We start from the raw sequence: 16,789 nt of genomic DNA on the forward strand, positions 1-16,789 counted from the left end.
CTCCTCCATCCATGGGATTTTCTAGTCAAGAGTACTGGAGTGGCTTGCCATTGCCTTCTCTGCGTTAATATACTGTATTGGTGTTTTTCTTTCTGGCTTATTTCACTCTGTATAATAGGCTCCAGTTTCATCCACCTCATCAGAACTATAAGGAGCATTTAATTCAAATGTTATAATATTCTAAGAATACTGTACATGTTTCTAATTAATTCATTCAAAATTCCATACTTTGAATTTGGAGGGACTAGTAGCTCAATCTTTCTCAACCAGGAGCCAATCACTTCATTTTTAATACTTCTTTTTGTTGACTGGTTATGGCAAAATATATACGTAATATACAAGTTACCATTTTAACCATTTTAAGTGTATTATTCAGTGGCATTAAGCAGATTTGCAATGTTGTGCAACCATTACCACTATCCATTTCTAGAACTTTTTCATCATTCCAGAGAGAAACTCTGTACCAATTAAACAGTAAGTCCTATTCTCCCTACTCTCAGCTGCTGGTAACCTCTATGCCATCTCCTGTCTCTATGAGTTTGCCTATTCTAGGTATCTCACGTAAGAAGAACTGTACAATATTTGTCTTTTTCTGTCTGCTTATTTCACTCACCATGTGTTTTTTAAAATGCATACATATATATTCATATTCTTTTTTAAAATTTTTGTTGTATTATAGTTGATTTACAATGTTGTGTTACTTTCCATGTATAGTACAGTCAATCAATTATACATATACTCAGTGTTTTTAAGGTTCATCTATGTAGCATATATCAGAATTTCACTCTTTAAGGCTGAACAATATTCCACAGACTGTATATACCAAATTTTATTTATCCATTCATCTGCTGACAGACATCAGAGCAGCTTCCATTTTAATATATTTTAAAATGAAACAACAGAGTAGGAAATAACCAAAATTAAGCAAAATTCTTCAAAATTGGGGGGAAGAGAGAAAACAGAAAAGGGAAAAAGTGGAAAAGCTTGTATTAAGGATTAAGGAATGAAAGTAAAACTGTAAAAAAGAGCACAGCTTCAATAAGCAAAGTATCTATTTCATCTCATAACCTATCTAAAAGGTGTAAAGATTGTAAGACTACCATGTGACACATCATGCAGGAAGAGGGTAAACTATAACTACATGTGAATATGATTTTCCAATCACTGATACTTTATATAGTCATTAACAAGTAGGTTTGCAATGTCTATTACTGCCAAGCCTGGGGGAGAATGGGAGAGGGGAAGGAGAATGCCAAGTGGATGGAGATAATGTCTTGCCTTCATGAAGCTACTAGCTTAATGTAAGATATAGAGAAGATACATCATTTTAAGACCAAAACAATATGCAACTTCAAATCTTAAGTCTTATGAAAAAAGAACACAGAACACTATTAAGAAATTAAAAATGGAAAATGTGATCTATTAATAGATCAGGAAATCAGATAAAGATCTCTGAAAAAGACATATTCAAGTTGACACCTGAAAAAAATAAGAGTTAACTGAGTAACGGGGTCAGCATGTACAAAGGCTCGGTGGGAATGCCCACCCCTACATAACTGGGAACTAACAAAAGTGACCCCCCCCACCAGCAAAGTTACTGGAATGGACAAAATTGCACTTGAGTTAGAGAGAAGATAATGAGCAAAAGAACTGAGAAGAAAAGTTTACAGAGGAAGAAAGAAAATTAGGAATGTCTGTGGACACTTCAAGTAAGGAAACATTTCAAGAAGGAAGTATTAATAGCAGTCATCTGTGTTAAATAATGCTGAGCAGTAAGACAGGCAAAACTAAAAGTTCCATAAGGTAACAAAATGGAAGTCACTGGTGACTTAAAAAGTACTGCTTTGTGGTCACATAACTGTATTACCACCATAGCCTAATCAAGAACAGCTATTTGTAAGTTGTCACTAAGTGAAGCCAGAAGCTATTTTTGATGACTCTACCATCTTGCTACATTTTTTTAAGTTCCTCCTTTTTTCCCCCTTCTGTTCTTATTTAGTATTCCTTCTTATTCACTGTTCCTGCCTACTGTCTAGAAATTATAATGACATGTTTACAGCCACAGAGCCTTACTATGTTAGAGATGGATGATCCTGCAATTGTCATTTAGACCTAGGGCATTGTTAAGAGTTTGATCTCTTTATACCAGGTTTCCTGGTCTATTTCCTCAGTGTGTATCAAAAGTCTAATTTTATGAAAAGAACTGAAATCTCTTGCTTATTCCTATTCTAGAAAATTTTATAGTGTCATAAAAAAGATATTAAAATGCCTTAGCAGAATCTGTTCCTCAAAGTAGCTAAAATCACTATCATTTTCTCCTGCAGCCTATACAAATATCTTGGATTAGAGTATTATGCTTTAATCTTAATCTAATAAGTCTAGCCAAACTCAAATAAAAATTGTGAATAATGTCATTGATAAATTAAGAATGATTAATCTTTTAATAATTTACAAGAAATATGTTTAAAGACTCATTCTTCACACATTTTAACAGTTTAATTTACAAATGTTCACTTTTTTTTAGGGACATATTAATTATTCAGAGATAAACTAACTTTTACTTCATATTTAACAGAGAAAAGTTAATTTGTCCCCAACCTACTGACATTTGGCCACATATCAAAGTTTTTAACTGTATTACTAAAAAAGAGCCAACTTAAAAAATCTGGTATTTCATGTTAAAGAGAATAAGAATTAAAAAATCTCGAACGTGCAATGGCTATTCATCAAAAAATATACAATCCCTCTACAGATATTTCAATATAGCTCACTATTTCTCAATAGCAACACCACTGGCATCTGAGCTGAACAATTCTTCCCTGTGAAGGGCTGTCCAGCACAATGCATGAAAGACATTTAGCACCCTTGTTCTGCTTCCGTTATCACCATAGTGCTCCCTCCTTTCTAGTCATGGTGATAATCAAAAATAGTCCCCCAAAATCTGAACACTTTCCCTATGGGTGTTATACAAATTTCACCCCTGACTGAGAACAACAACCTTTTTCGCTTAATGAAAATGTCTTTAATGTAGACACCAAGATTTCTGCCTTAACATATAAAGTATATTGAACATAACTTTAACATTTCTTGATGAAAGAGGGTCTTGACTATGAACAGTGACAATTATGTCCTGTTGTAATATAATAAAGCTCTTAGAAATTAAAGTGTGTTTTATCTTTGGTCCTATAATAATTGACCCTGGCTGTTTTATTTGAACATAAGACTATTACTTAAAACATATACTGCTTTATATATTTTTTCCACAATTCTTTTTGGCCAAGGTTATTTTTTCCTAGACTACATCTACTACATCTACCCCTCTGTGAACTTTTTAGAGTACTTTTTATTTGCTAATGACCAAGCTTATGACATCAAAAGATGTGGATGAAAATGGCTCTAGACCTCCTAAGAATTAAAGTGCATGGGTGTGGCAATAGCTATCTTACAAGAAATTTTTTCTAACTTACTTTTGTTTTTTTAACCTGTGCTGTGACCGAAAACTCCAAAGATTTGAATTTAATAAATCATAAATTAATAAAGGAATTATTACTAAATAATCTTTGAAGATTGTTATATACTACACAATATTCTAATCGAGTATTATAATTATTACAAATAACAGATAAATAACTCACCTGATTTCTTTTAGTCCTTCTCTCTGGATAACTTGCAGAATTTCTTTATGACTCATGGGTGTATTGGGATATTTTTCTAAGACCTGAGAAACAAGTATATAATAACAAATTATTTACTTACATTCTTATAATTACACATGTAAACTATATTTCTTATTCTTATTATAGCTATGTATTAATTTCATCCAGCACATACAAATCTAGAGACCTTTCATCCCTTAAATTTTGGGATAATAAATGAAAAATTAATGGACATTCTTTAAAAAGGACATTCTTTTCTTCAGTCACAAACCATACATTAAATCCCAAAGCAGAAATGAATCAAAAAAGATTACTAATTATTATGAATGCATAATATGAAATTATGCTTACTTTCTGCCTCCAACCCCACATAACATGACTACCTGTAGACTTACCTGGATATAGCTTAAAGAGTATCCACCTTTACATTTCCAAACAAAGTCTAGTACATTTTGGATGCTCAGTAATTTCTTAACCAAAATAAATGAACAATATAATGAAATTAAATAGTATCTGTGTTCTGGTAAAGAGGATATAAGCAAAGTTTATCCCGTCTCTCCTCTTGAATAAAACTAAAAACCTGGACAGAGTACGTGGAGCAGCTAGTTATCTGAGGACTCTGAAAACGGAAACAGTTGGTTTTGAGGAGGAAACCAAAACGAGAAGTACTACTAACCCAGCAGTGAGTTTCCTGATTTTATTTCCCCTAGGATCACTCAGTCCAGACTCCAAAGCAGTCCCAACTCAGAACTGCACAGTAAGTGTGGACAGAAATGGCTTCAAGAGAAGTCTTCCCTTTTTCTGTCTGAAAAGCAGTCAAAGGGGCCCCAAAAGGGGAGTAAGATCCTCTTGGTTTTTACCCTTTCTCTCAGACCCCTCTCCCAGGCAATTCAAAGGCAGCAGCTGCGGCAGTGATGATACCAGCAGTGGCTGGACAGGGACCTAAAACTTCGAGAAAGTGGATTCCTTCCAACCGTATGAATGTGGTGGGAATTCCTAAGGTCTGTATCCTTTTTCTACCACCCTGCTGCTTGGCATCAAAGGCAGATGCAGCTGTGGAAGTGTGCAGCAAAACGCTGAAATGAAAACATGAGTTATTTAGCCACAGGACTAGGAAGAAAGTTCTTAGGAGCCAGAAAGTGTCAGAAAACTTGCAAAGAGAAAGGAGGTCAAAAAGTGACACCAAGAAGTTCGACAAACACTCCTGGGGTCACCCAAGAACTAAGCATATGTGGACACGACCCTAAACACACTATCAGGTTCCCAAAGTTAGCACTCAGTGGTGCATATGCAAGACAGATAGAAACAAAAGTTTTAAAAACTAGACACTAGAATTTTAGTGCACAGAAGGTAGGCCGAAACTTGGGATCTGAACCTAGAAGGCCAAATGCCTGCTTAAAAAGCACCCCCAATCCCTCAAAATAAAGTACCAACAACATTCTCCATAGGACTCAAATGAGACAGTATCAAAGTTTTACTGCAACAAAAATGTCACAAAAGGAAAAAAATGCCTAATATACAAACCCAAATCACTTGACATATGAAGAAAAATCTCAGTAACTCAACAAAGGAAAAGACAACCTACAGACAACAAACTTGAGATGACAAATGCTGGAATTTTCAGGTAAAGATTTTAAGGCAGTTATTATAACCATGCTGCAAGAAGTGAGAGAAAAAAAAAGTGAGAAGACTATTCTTGGGGGAATAAAATAGAAGTATTAGCAAAGAAGTAAGGTTGATTATACCATTGTGTGTGTACTGGTGTGTCGTATAAAACAAAATTAAAATTAAGGACTAAAAAATACAATCCAAAGTAAAATACAAAATTCTCTGGAGGGGCTCAATTGCAGAATGGATTTAAGTGAGGAAGAGAGGCAGTGAACCCAAAGATTGAGCAATAGAAACTATTCAATTTGACAGAGAGACAAGTTATAGGGGGAAAAAACAAAAAAAGGATGAACAGAGCCAATGGGACAATATCAAAAGGTCTAACTGTCCAGCAAAAATATCCTCTAAGAATGAAGAGGAAATTAAGACACTCTTAAAGGAAAATGAATATTTTCCACTAACAGACTTGCTTTAAACTGCTTTCTTATAAGTCAATTTTGTATTCCTCCTTTTCTTTTTATCCAAATTTTAGGCAGAAACTCTCTTTACCTGAATCAGTTTCCATCCTTAACCTGGAACCCTTGGCAATTAGTGGATGGAAGTGAAAGCTATAACTGAACCAATCTACATTATACTATTAAAGGAGTTATCAATTAGCACAGCAATTGTATCACAAACAAGAGATACAAGACTTATATAATAGATATCACTTGAAGTCAAATAGATAGTCACTAAGGTATCAAGATGTGATATCAGCAACTATCATTTATAAAGAAGACACAAACAAATGCTAATCATTCTCTCAGTTAAATGTTTCAGCAACCTTAAAAGGGAAGCATCATTACTCCCATTTAAGAAGTGGGATAACTAAAAAAAAAAGGGCTTCTGTCGTGAGTGGCACACGTAGGGCAACTCGTTTGCTCTACGTGCGGAATCGACATCAAGAAGTGGGATAACTAACCCTCAGGACAGTTATCCATTACTATAGATAACAAACCGTAAATTTAACTTATATGCAGAGTACATCATGAGAAACGCTGGGCTGTAAGAAGTACAAGCTGGAATCAAGATTGTCAGGAGAAATATCAATAACCTTAGATATGCAGATGACACCACCCTTATGGCAGAAAGTGAAGAGGAACTAAAAAGCCTCTTGATGAAAGTGAAAGAGGAGAGTGAAAAAGTTTGCTTAAAGCTCAACATTCAGAAAACTAAGATCACAGCATCTGGTCCCATCACTTCATGGGAAATAGATGGGGAAACAGTGTCAGACTTTATCTTTTGGGGCTCCAAAATCACTGCAAATGGTGACTGCGGCCATGAAATTAAAAGACGCTTACTCCTTGGAAGGAAAGTTATGATCAACCTAGACAGCATATTAAAAAGCAGAGATATTACTTTGCCAACAAAGGTCCATCTAGTCAAGGCTATGGTTTTTCCAGTGGTCATGTATGGATGTGAGAGTTGGACTGTGAAGAAAGCTGAGCACCGAAGAATTGATGTTTTTGAACTGTGGTTCTGGAGAAGACTCTTGAAGAGTCCCTTGTACTGCAAGGAGATCCAACCAGTCCATTCTAAAGGAGATCAGTCCTGGGTGTTCATTGGAAGGACTGATGCTAAAGCTGAAACTCCAATACTTTGGCCACCTCATGTGAAGAGCTGACTCATTGGAAAAGACCCTGATGCTGGGAGGGATTGGGGGCAGGAGGAGAAGGAGACGACAGAGGATGAGATGGCTGGATGGCATCACCGACTTGATACACATGAGTCTGGGTGAAGTCCAGGAGTTGGTGATGGACAGGGAGGCCTGGCGTGTTGTGATTCATCGGGTCGCAAAGAGTCGGACACGACTGAACTGAAGCAAATTTCCAAACAAAATGCAGCAAGGTAAGTGGGAGTCATAATTCAAACTCACGTCTGTCTTGCAGCCTACAGCAAGCACACTGTGTCCTGTGTCTGTTATCTCTTTCCTCATTTGCTTAACCATAAAATCCAACAAATAAACTTACCAACATCTTCCATGACCTCTATGCTACATCAGATATTATTAACCTTTCCCTCTTAAGATACTGCTCTCTCCAGACTCTTTTTTTTTCCAAAATGTTTCTCCGTAGTCTTTTTGCTGTTGTTCAGTTGCTAGGCCATGTCTGACTTGAGATTCTATGGACCAGGCTTCTCTGTCCAAGACATTTCCCAGGCAAGAATACTGGAGTGGGCTGCCATTTCTTTCTCCAGTCCTTTTCTATGGCCACCCCTTAAACATTTTACATGCATCATTTTAGAGCTTTCCCTTTTTACTCCAACTCTCCCTGAATAAAATCATCCATTCCCAAGACTTCATCAATCACTCCCATTTTGATAAATGAAAAGAAGCAGCACAGTCTGTTTATAACTGCTTTTAAACATCAACCTTGTATGTTTCATCTCAAAATTAACATGCCCAAAATTTAACTTACTACCTCTACCCAACTTAAGGCCAGTAACAGAAAACTGGACCCGTATTTACTATCTATACACTAAAATCGTATAAAGTTACTAAAAATGGAGAAAAATACATCACGGACATAGATAGCTCATAAAAGAATTAGAACAACTGAATAGAAAACATAAAGTAGCAACTGAATACTGAAATACTTACAGATAAAATTATATGATGTTGGAGATTTGCTTCAAAGTTATAAAGAGGAAATTTAGATAGAGATTAAGTATTGCAAGGCAGGCTATAAGTCAATAATTATAGAAACTGTAAGATGGTACAAAAATATTGATTATTTAGACTTTTATGTACACATTCAATATCCTATAATAAAAATTTATCGAAGAAACAACAAAGGATGCTTGATTTCACTAACGATCAAATGCAAAAAAAAAAGTCACATTTCCATGGTTTTTTTCCCTGCTACTTAGGACAGCAAAAGCATGGCAATAATAAACCACCACCATGAAATGGATATGTACACATAATCCAGTGTACAAATTCAACTTTATTCAACATTCAACTTTAAATTATTGATAATATAAGAAAATATTCATTATGTTACTCAATAAAGAAAAAAGTTTAAAGGTTTTTTATCTAATAAAAAGATACTAAGAAAACTAGTATATTTACACAATTGAATATTATATAGCTATAGATGAAAAGAAAACATGCACTCAAATCTAGGTGTGGAATGCAAGTCCCGGACAACACAATGTGGGGCGGAGTGACTTCAACAACCCACATTTTCAAAAGTCAAGGACACATCCCTCTTCGGCCCTTCCTCAACCCTGTCTTGAAAATGAAGGAGATGACAAGCCATTCTGAACCATACAGACAAGGACGCACCCTAAGAATGGTGGACTAACTACACCTCCAGACAGTTGGAGGAAATAAACTTCCAAATCATTTAAGGAACTGTTATATGCCGCCAAAGCCATATCTAACTATTAGGTTGGTACAAAAGTAACTGTAGTTTCAGCCACAAATTTTAAATCATTATAACTAGGCTCAATCACATCTTTATTAAGCAAACTAGGAACCATTACAATCAACACATTTTTGTCAACAAGTAAGTTTATTATTCCTGTAGCATAAAAATCCATGCTTCAGGATTCGAGGAACTCTTGGAAAGCATTTTCTACCTCCTGCTGGTCGTGGAAGCGTTTTGCCTGCAAAAAGTTGTCAAGATGCTTGAAGAACTGGTAGTCGGTTGGCGAGGGGTCAGGTGAATAATGCTGGATGAGGAAAACTTCATAGCCCAATTCGAAACTTTTGAAGCATTCGTTGAGTGTTATGAGGATGGACATTGCTGAGGAAAAGAAATGGGCCCTTTCTGTTGACCGATGCCAGCTGCAGGCGTTGCAGTTTTCAGTTCATCTCATCTATTTAATGAGTATACTGCTCATATGTAATGGTTTTACCAGGATTCAGAAAGCTAATAGGGGATCAGATGGGCAGCAGACCACCAAATAGTGACCACGACCTTTTTATGATGAAAATTTGACTTTGGGAAGTGCTTTGGAGCTTCTCGGTCTAACAACTGAGCTGGTTGTCACCAGCTGTCATATAAAATCCACTTTTCATCACACATGGCAATCTAATCGAGAAATGGTTCATTTTTGTTGAGTACAGTAAGAGAAGATAACATTTCAAAACAATGATTTTTCTGATTTGCAATCAGCTCATGAGGCACTCACTTATCAACTTTTTTCACCTTTCCAATTTGCTTCAAATGCCAAATGACCGTAGAATGGTCAACTTCTCCTGTAGTTTTCACAGGATCCACTTTCATGACTGCTCTCGACTGGTTGTTGTTAACTTCCAATGGCCAGCCACTGTGCTCATCTTCAAGGCTCTTATCTCCTTTGCAAAACTTCTTGAAGCACCTCTGCACTGTACATTAGCTAGCAGTTCCTGGGCCAAATGTTATTGCTGATGTTGTGAGTCGTTCTCCACTACTTTATGACTCATTTTAAACTCAAATAAAAAAATCACTCAAATTTGCTTTTTGTTTAGCATCATTGTATAGTCTAACATTAAATAAACAGCAAATAATATTAGCAAAAAAGTGAAAAATGTGCATTAAAATGATGTATAACATAACTACATTTATTTAAGAATGTATTTCAATATGAAACAGCAAATTTCAACAATGTAAAACCACAATTTCTTTTATACCAGCCTAAATGACTCACCCGTCTATTCACATGACAGTTATCTTCCTAAAACTTAAATTACATATTCCTGATTTTTAACCTCTGTCACTTTTTAAAATATTAAAAGCAAAACAAAATCTGAATTCCTAATAGACTTTAGGAAATTCTACATGAAACTCTCATCTCATTTTTCTCACATTACCCTCGTGCCCTTTCTCAAACATAACCAATTCATTCCTAATTCAGGGCCTCTGTTCTTGCTCCCTCCTCTTGCAATACTTTTCCTCAGAAATTCATGGACTCTCTCCCTCACTTCACTTCTTCAGAGATACTCCTGACCAATCTAAATACACTCAAGCAACATCACCCCTACAGACACACAATTTTATTACTTTAGTCAGATTTTCCCCTACCTTTACTCAACTATAACTGACAACACACTGTGTAAGTTAAGGTGTACAATCTGATGACTTGATAGATGTATATATTGTTAAATGATTACCACACATTAAGGCTGACTTAATACATTCATTGTCTCACATAGGTACCTTTTTTTGTGTGTGGTGAGAACATTTCAGATACACTCTCTAAGCAAATTTCAAGTATATAACACAGTATTGTTAAACATAGTCACCATGCTGAACATTATATCCCCAGAACGCATTTATCTTAAAACTGCTAATTTGTATCCTCTGACCAACATATCCCAATTTCCTCTACCACTCAACCCCTGGTAACCATTCATTTACACTCTGTTCCTAAGAGTTCAACTTTTTTGTATTTCATATATAAATGAGATGATGCAATATTTGTCTTTCTCTGTCTGGCTTATTTCAATGCCCTAGACTGCCAATAACACTAAACATTAGGCAAGAGCTAAACTTTACAAAAATATGAAGCAACATTAAGTTAAATGCCAAGACTTCACTCCCTATAAAGTCACTTATATGTTCTATTAATATTTACATTACAAATATTCAAATAAAAAGACAAAATAGTAAGCTATTCTGCAAGAAAAGCAAGGGTAAAATATCACAGAATAAGGCCCACTCATATGCAACAATACTTTGGTTAATTAATCATAATGAGGCAGAATATCAGAGTCCAAATCCAAACTCTACCAGAAAGTAGTGATGAGCAAACTGGAGGATGTAGTTGCCCTGCTGTTCATGTCAATCAGCGGCTTTCTGTCCAAGGAGCTATGAAGTGGAAATTAATAAAAATTTCTTTGGAATATCAAATCTTAACTGAAAGGTAACAATTAATCCACTATCAGAATGAAATGAACTCTATTTAGAATTTAAAACTTTATATTATCCATGGTAATGGTAATAATAAAAGTATTTTCTAATTTATTATCCAGAGCAAGGAATTACTTTAATATGGTTGAACTGTACTATTTATATATAAATACTTAATATGCTGACAAGACACTAAGCTACTGGAAATGGAGACCTGAAATTTCTGTGTTTTTTTTAATTTTATTTTTAATTGGAGGATAATTACTTTACAATATTGTGATGGTTTCTTCCATACATCAACACAAATCAGCCATAAGTATACATATGTCCCCTCACTCTTCAACCTCCCTCCCCACCCCACCCCTCTATGTTGTCACAGAGCACCAGCTTTGGGTTCCCTGTGTCATACAGTCTGTGTTCTTTCTTAATGAAAATTATTTTCACTGATTTTCTAGGTGTACTGTTTTTTAATGAAATAAAATAGAGGAAGCCAATTAGTTAAAACTGCTTAAGAGATGTTTACTTTCTTCTAAAAAAATAAAAATTTATGACCAATACCTTTACACACTAGGCATTTTAAATTAATCTTAATTTAGAAATTTATGCTAAATTTTCTCAATATTTAGAACTATAAATCATATAGTTTGGGGGAAAAAAAGAAATGTTTATAAATTAAATACAAGCACTCTATTAACTTTTTTTGGAGGGGGGAGTTGGGGGGCTTCCCAGGTGGCACTGTTGGTGAAGAATCTGCTTGCCAGTGCATAAGACACACAAGAGATGCAGGTTCCACCCTTGGGTTGGGAAGATCCTCTGGAGTAGGAAAATGGCACCACTCCAGTATTCTTGCCTGGAAAATTCCATGGACAAAGGAGCCTGGTGGGCTACAGTCCATGGGGGTTGCAAAGTTGGACACGACTAAGCATGCATGCACTTCACTTCATTAACTTTTAAGTATGACCATTTTAAAACATACACAAATTCAGAGAGAACACTACAATCAACAATTGTCAACACATGGCTTATTTTGTTTCATCCATACCTGCAGCCACGCCCCAAAATACTGGAGGGGGTAGCCTATCCCTTCTCCAAAGGATGTTCCCAACCCAGGAATCAAACCAGGGTCTCCTGCATTGCAGGTGGATCCTTGTGTGTAGGTGGGAAGCACACAAAGTGTATTATCCTGAAACAAATCTCAACATTTCATCCATAAATACTTATTATAGATCTCTTAAAAAGGATAAGGACTATTTTTAAAATAAAAATACCACTTTACTCCTCAGAATGTAACTACAGTTCCATAATTATCAAATTATTTAGACAATGTCCTCAATTTTCATGGGGAAGAGAAAACTATGTTTTTTTGACAGTTTGTTCAAACCAGTACACAAAGAAGACCCATACATATCACATTTTGTTAACACATATCTTAAAAGTCTCTTTTAATCTATGGATTTCTCCCTTTTTATCTTCCAATTTATTTACTGAAGAAAAAAAAAACACAAGAAAACTATAATTTCCCACATTCTGTATTTTGCTAACTGTATCATACTCTGAATGTATTTCCTGAAAATCAGAATTACCTAGAGGGTTGCACAGATACAGATTTTATTTTACCAAAAGAACATCACAGTGTTGTTTACTCTTCCCCCTCCACGCCACCCCCGCCACACACACAGGAGAACACACAGGATAGCTATGGTCTCTTTTCTGAGATGTGAAGATGAATCAGGAGGACAATTCATATAGAAAAAAGTAGGATAATTGTTTGAATCTATCCTTCTATTTATTATCAGAATAATCAGCTAGTTTTTCTAGTATATGCCAAAGATGACTAGTGAGTGTGGCTTTTTTCTTTGACATACCATTAGGAACATTATGAATACAATTTTATGTAATGCCATTATGAATTTTAATATATTTTACACTTTAATTACTATATTTTCTCATTTAACCTGTAAACTGGTTATTCATAACCACTATCCCTCATGTATATGCCATTTGTATGAGCTCTCATTTTCATATTAAATATATTAAAACTTCTATTGTCACATTTACTGCAAATATTTTCCAGTTTATTCTTCATCTTTTCATTACTGTTGTTTTTCCATGGAGGCTTTTGTTGGTTTCACATATTATAGCTCATTAGTCTTTTCTTTTGATTTCTTTTAGCACATCTATGTTTATTCTCCCTTCAATGAGCTTAATATTTTTCAATCTTTCCATTTGCATTTAACTCTTTTAATTCCCTTACTTTTTAATAAGAGAATGTACATAAACAGAAAAATGTACAGACACACTAGAGAAACCCAAATGGGAGAGACGAAGAGGAAAATAAAACGCCCACATCTATTTGTTAGAAAAATACCATATTCCATTACACTATCACTACAATACTGTTACTGTAGAGCTATTACTATTATTTTACCACGAATTAATTTTAATTGGAAAGACTGCTTGTTTCACAAAACATTTAGTTTACTTTAACCACAGGAGGGCAGTGTTTATCAAACAAAAAACCATTCCATTGGAATTGTTCATGAACTTACAATTTTTAGAAACTTTTATAACAAACTGAGTAACTGTTGAGAAGAATTACAATCAACACTACATAGAATTAAAGTATAAAATAAATCTGTTTTTTAAAGCGTACTTAGTACATCTACTTCTTTACTTGCAGATTCTCACATCCAGCTAATACAAGAATATAAAATTTATAGTTTTCAGTATTCAAGGATAATATAAATAGGTCCTAAATTTGGGTTTGATTCTCACCTAATTAAAAGCAGTATTTCAATTACTGCTGCATTTCTGAGTTCATTACAAATAGGAAAAGATATGTAGAGCCTGAATTTTGTGTAATCTAGAAAATTTTACTTTATATTTAAAATATACATATAAAAAATTTTAATCTTTACAGATTTACATCAGCACCCTATGGCTTATTCACTGTCCAAAAGCTTTAATGTCACAGTAGTGAATGAAGTCCCCCAGGAAACATGCAGAATGAGAAGTGGTAAGAGTCTACGCTAGGGAACAAATATGCCAAAGTTAAAGGGTCAGAGAAGAAAAATCAGCAAATAAACAAAGGAGTAGCCAAAGAAATAGGAAGGAATACAGAGGAATACATTGCCTCAGAAAAAACAGAAGCATTTTAAAAAGGATAAAGTGATCCGCAATGTCAGAAACCCCCTAGAGGTTGAGACAGCAACTTCAAAGTCTTCCGTATTTAGCAACAAGTTCTTAGCTTTACAAGTTCAGATTCCATTTAATCACGAGGGAAGAAATCAAGCTTGATGAGGGTTAGCACTGAATGGGAGGTCCAGGAGTAGCAACTCTTCTTAAAACAGTGAAGGAAAACATGGAATCAAGGAATAACTGTTTTGTCAAATGGACCTAAACAAGTTCCACTGAACAGGATAAAAGGAAACAGAGGCATTCTTAGCCATACCAACTCTTCCCATGCCAATTTGAAAGGCAAATAGCTTCAGAGAGTTTGACAAATTTCCCTTTTTCCAAACCTGTGCTACTTACAATGTGACACTCAGAAACGAAGTCAGAGGATGCAGTATTCCTCACCTACCAAACTCACTCTACAAACACTATGAGTTCATGAGCTGAACAGATAATATGGAAACATGGAATTAAAGCAGAAGGAATAACCAATAGAGACAAACATCTTACCTGCCTGCTGAGCAGTATCTGTTGATCACTCTGTCCTGAGATGCACTCGTCTGTTCAGCTTCTGTGACACCAGACTCTCCTTGCTTCCCTCTTATCTCTCCACTAGCAACTTTTCATTCTCCACAAAGTTGATCTTTCTCAAAATTCTCTTCCTGTCCCCAATTTCTACTCTCCTTGGACATTTTCATCCTCCCATAGCTTCCAAAAATATTTATGATCCTACAGCAGAACTCCATACACACCTGCAGTGTTTATCACACTGTATTTATTATAATTGCATCTTAAATCATCTGTCTTGCCCACTGGTTTAGGCTTCACAAGGGCTGCGACTACCTGTCTTGTTCATCTAGTACCTCTTAGTGCCTATCACAGGACAGGACTAAAATATGTGATGGTTGACTGTTGGAATTAGGAACAAAGGTGACAAGACTGGCTTTAGATAAAAATAAAAAGGTGGGGTTTTTTGTTTGTTTTTAACAAAAAAGAATGATGAAAGGTGAGTGCAAAAGCAAATACGTTTGTAGATTCAGGAGCAGAAACTTGAATGGAAGAATGGGCTGCTGCTGTTCAGTCATGTCCAACTCTCTGAGACCCCATGGACTGCAGCACAGCAAGCTTCCCTGTCCTTCACCATCTCCGGTAATTTACTCAAACTCATGTTCAATGAGTTGATGATGCCATCCAACCACCTCAGTATGTTCATCCAACCATGAACAGTATGAAAAGAATGGGCTGAGATATTTAAATACATATCTACATAGAATAGTAGCTATGGATATCCAGAGATTACAGAAGCTGGCTTTATAAGAAGGGGCACAGCCTTAGCTAAAAGGTCCCTCAATTGTGAACAGCTCTATCAAGTCATTCTGATATTCTGGCTTAGATTCTTCTTATTATTCAAAAATGTTATGCACACTTCCTGGTTCAAGCAAAAAGAAAAATAAAACTCAACACCTAATTCTCCCAAAACTTTGAAGAATTAACAGTTAATACTAATCTAGCATTTGAATGCTAGGTACTGATTAAGATTAGCTCACTTAATCTTTACAGCAAATCTATGAGGTAGACAGCCATTATGGCATTTTTTTCAGATGTGAAAACTGAGACAGAGAAAATAAGTAACCTGCTCAAGGTCACATAAGCTAACAAGCGATGGAAGACAAGTTTCCTTGCTCTTAAGCATTAAGCTATACAGTCTCCCAATCAGTTATACATCCACACTACTCCTAAAATTAACTCTTAACAAACATTTACTAAGTGCTTCTTAAGTGCCAAAAACTGGAGATATAACGATGAGTAAGAAACAAGCCCTATAGTTCACAGTTAGGGTAGAGACTGAAGAGGGGAAGAGAGAGATGGGTATTTACAATACAAGAGAACAAACACTGATAACATCTATAAAGAACTATGGAAACAAAGGTAAAGAACATTAACTCATCCTATAAAAATTATGCAGTAATTCAAATGCAAAGTAAACTACAAAATAATAAAACACTTAAGTATCAACTAACAAGCTTTGTCAAATCCACAAAGGGAAATGAACAGAAATATTTTATACCTTGATTAGGGTGATGGTTACACAAGTAACCAGAGAACTCAACTTACTCATACCTGAAAATGAGACTGTTTTAATACCTAAAATCATTAAAACAAGAGGCAGTGAAGTGATACCCAATAAACAGGGTTGGGGATGGCAGGCAGGGCAAGTGAGAAGAAAGGATGCAAGTTCCCTGCTTGATAAGTAAATAAATCTTTAGGGGAAAAGATATCACATCCATGTATATACAAACAAAAATAAAAATGGGATGCCAAAAAATGTTGGACAATATACAGCAAGTCCTTGCTTTTAAGGAAGTTAGTATTTCGTTTTTTTTATTGGGGGGGGCGGGGGGGGGGGTTGGTCATGTGGCATACAGGAACTTTAGTTCCCTGACCAGGGATCAAACCCATGCCCAGTATTGGAAG

At 35.5% G+C, this 16,789-nt stretch overlaps 1 protein-coding gene and 1 non-coding gene across 2 annotated transcripts in view; one reads left to right on the plus strand and one right to left on the minus strand.

Moving 5' to 3' along the window:
* ASXL2 (ASXL transcriptional regulator 2) overlaps positions 1 to 16,789 on the minus strand; it is a 103,500-nt gene that overhangs the window by 60,195 nt on the left and 26,516 nt on the right. The window contains exon 2 of the mRNA XM_055400931.2: positions 3,636 to 3,718. Within this exon, the coding sequence (XP_055256906.2) occupies positions 3,636 to 3,718 (83 nt within the window). The remainder of the gene's footprint in view (positions 1 to 3,635; positions 3,719 to 16,789) is intronic.
* Positions 6,139 to 6,263, plus strand: LOC129540137 (U11 spliceosomal RNA). Its single transcript, XR_008682595.1, has one exon. It is a non-coding gene; the product is annotated as a U11 spliceosomal RNA (small nuclear RNA).

This window comes from Moschus berezovskii, chromosome 11, assembly GCF_049115385.1.
Source record: "Moschus berezovskii isolate FMDL1 chromosome 11, NW_MosBer_1.0, whole genome shotgun sequence".
Lineage (NCBI taxonomy): Eukaryota > Metazoa > Chordata > Mammalia > Artiodactyla > Moschidae > Moschus > Moschus berezovskii.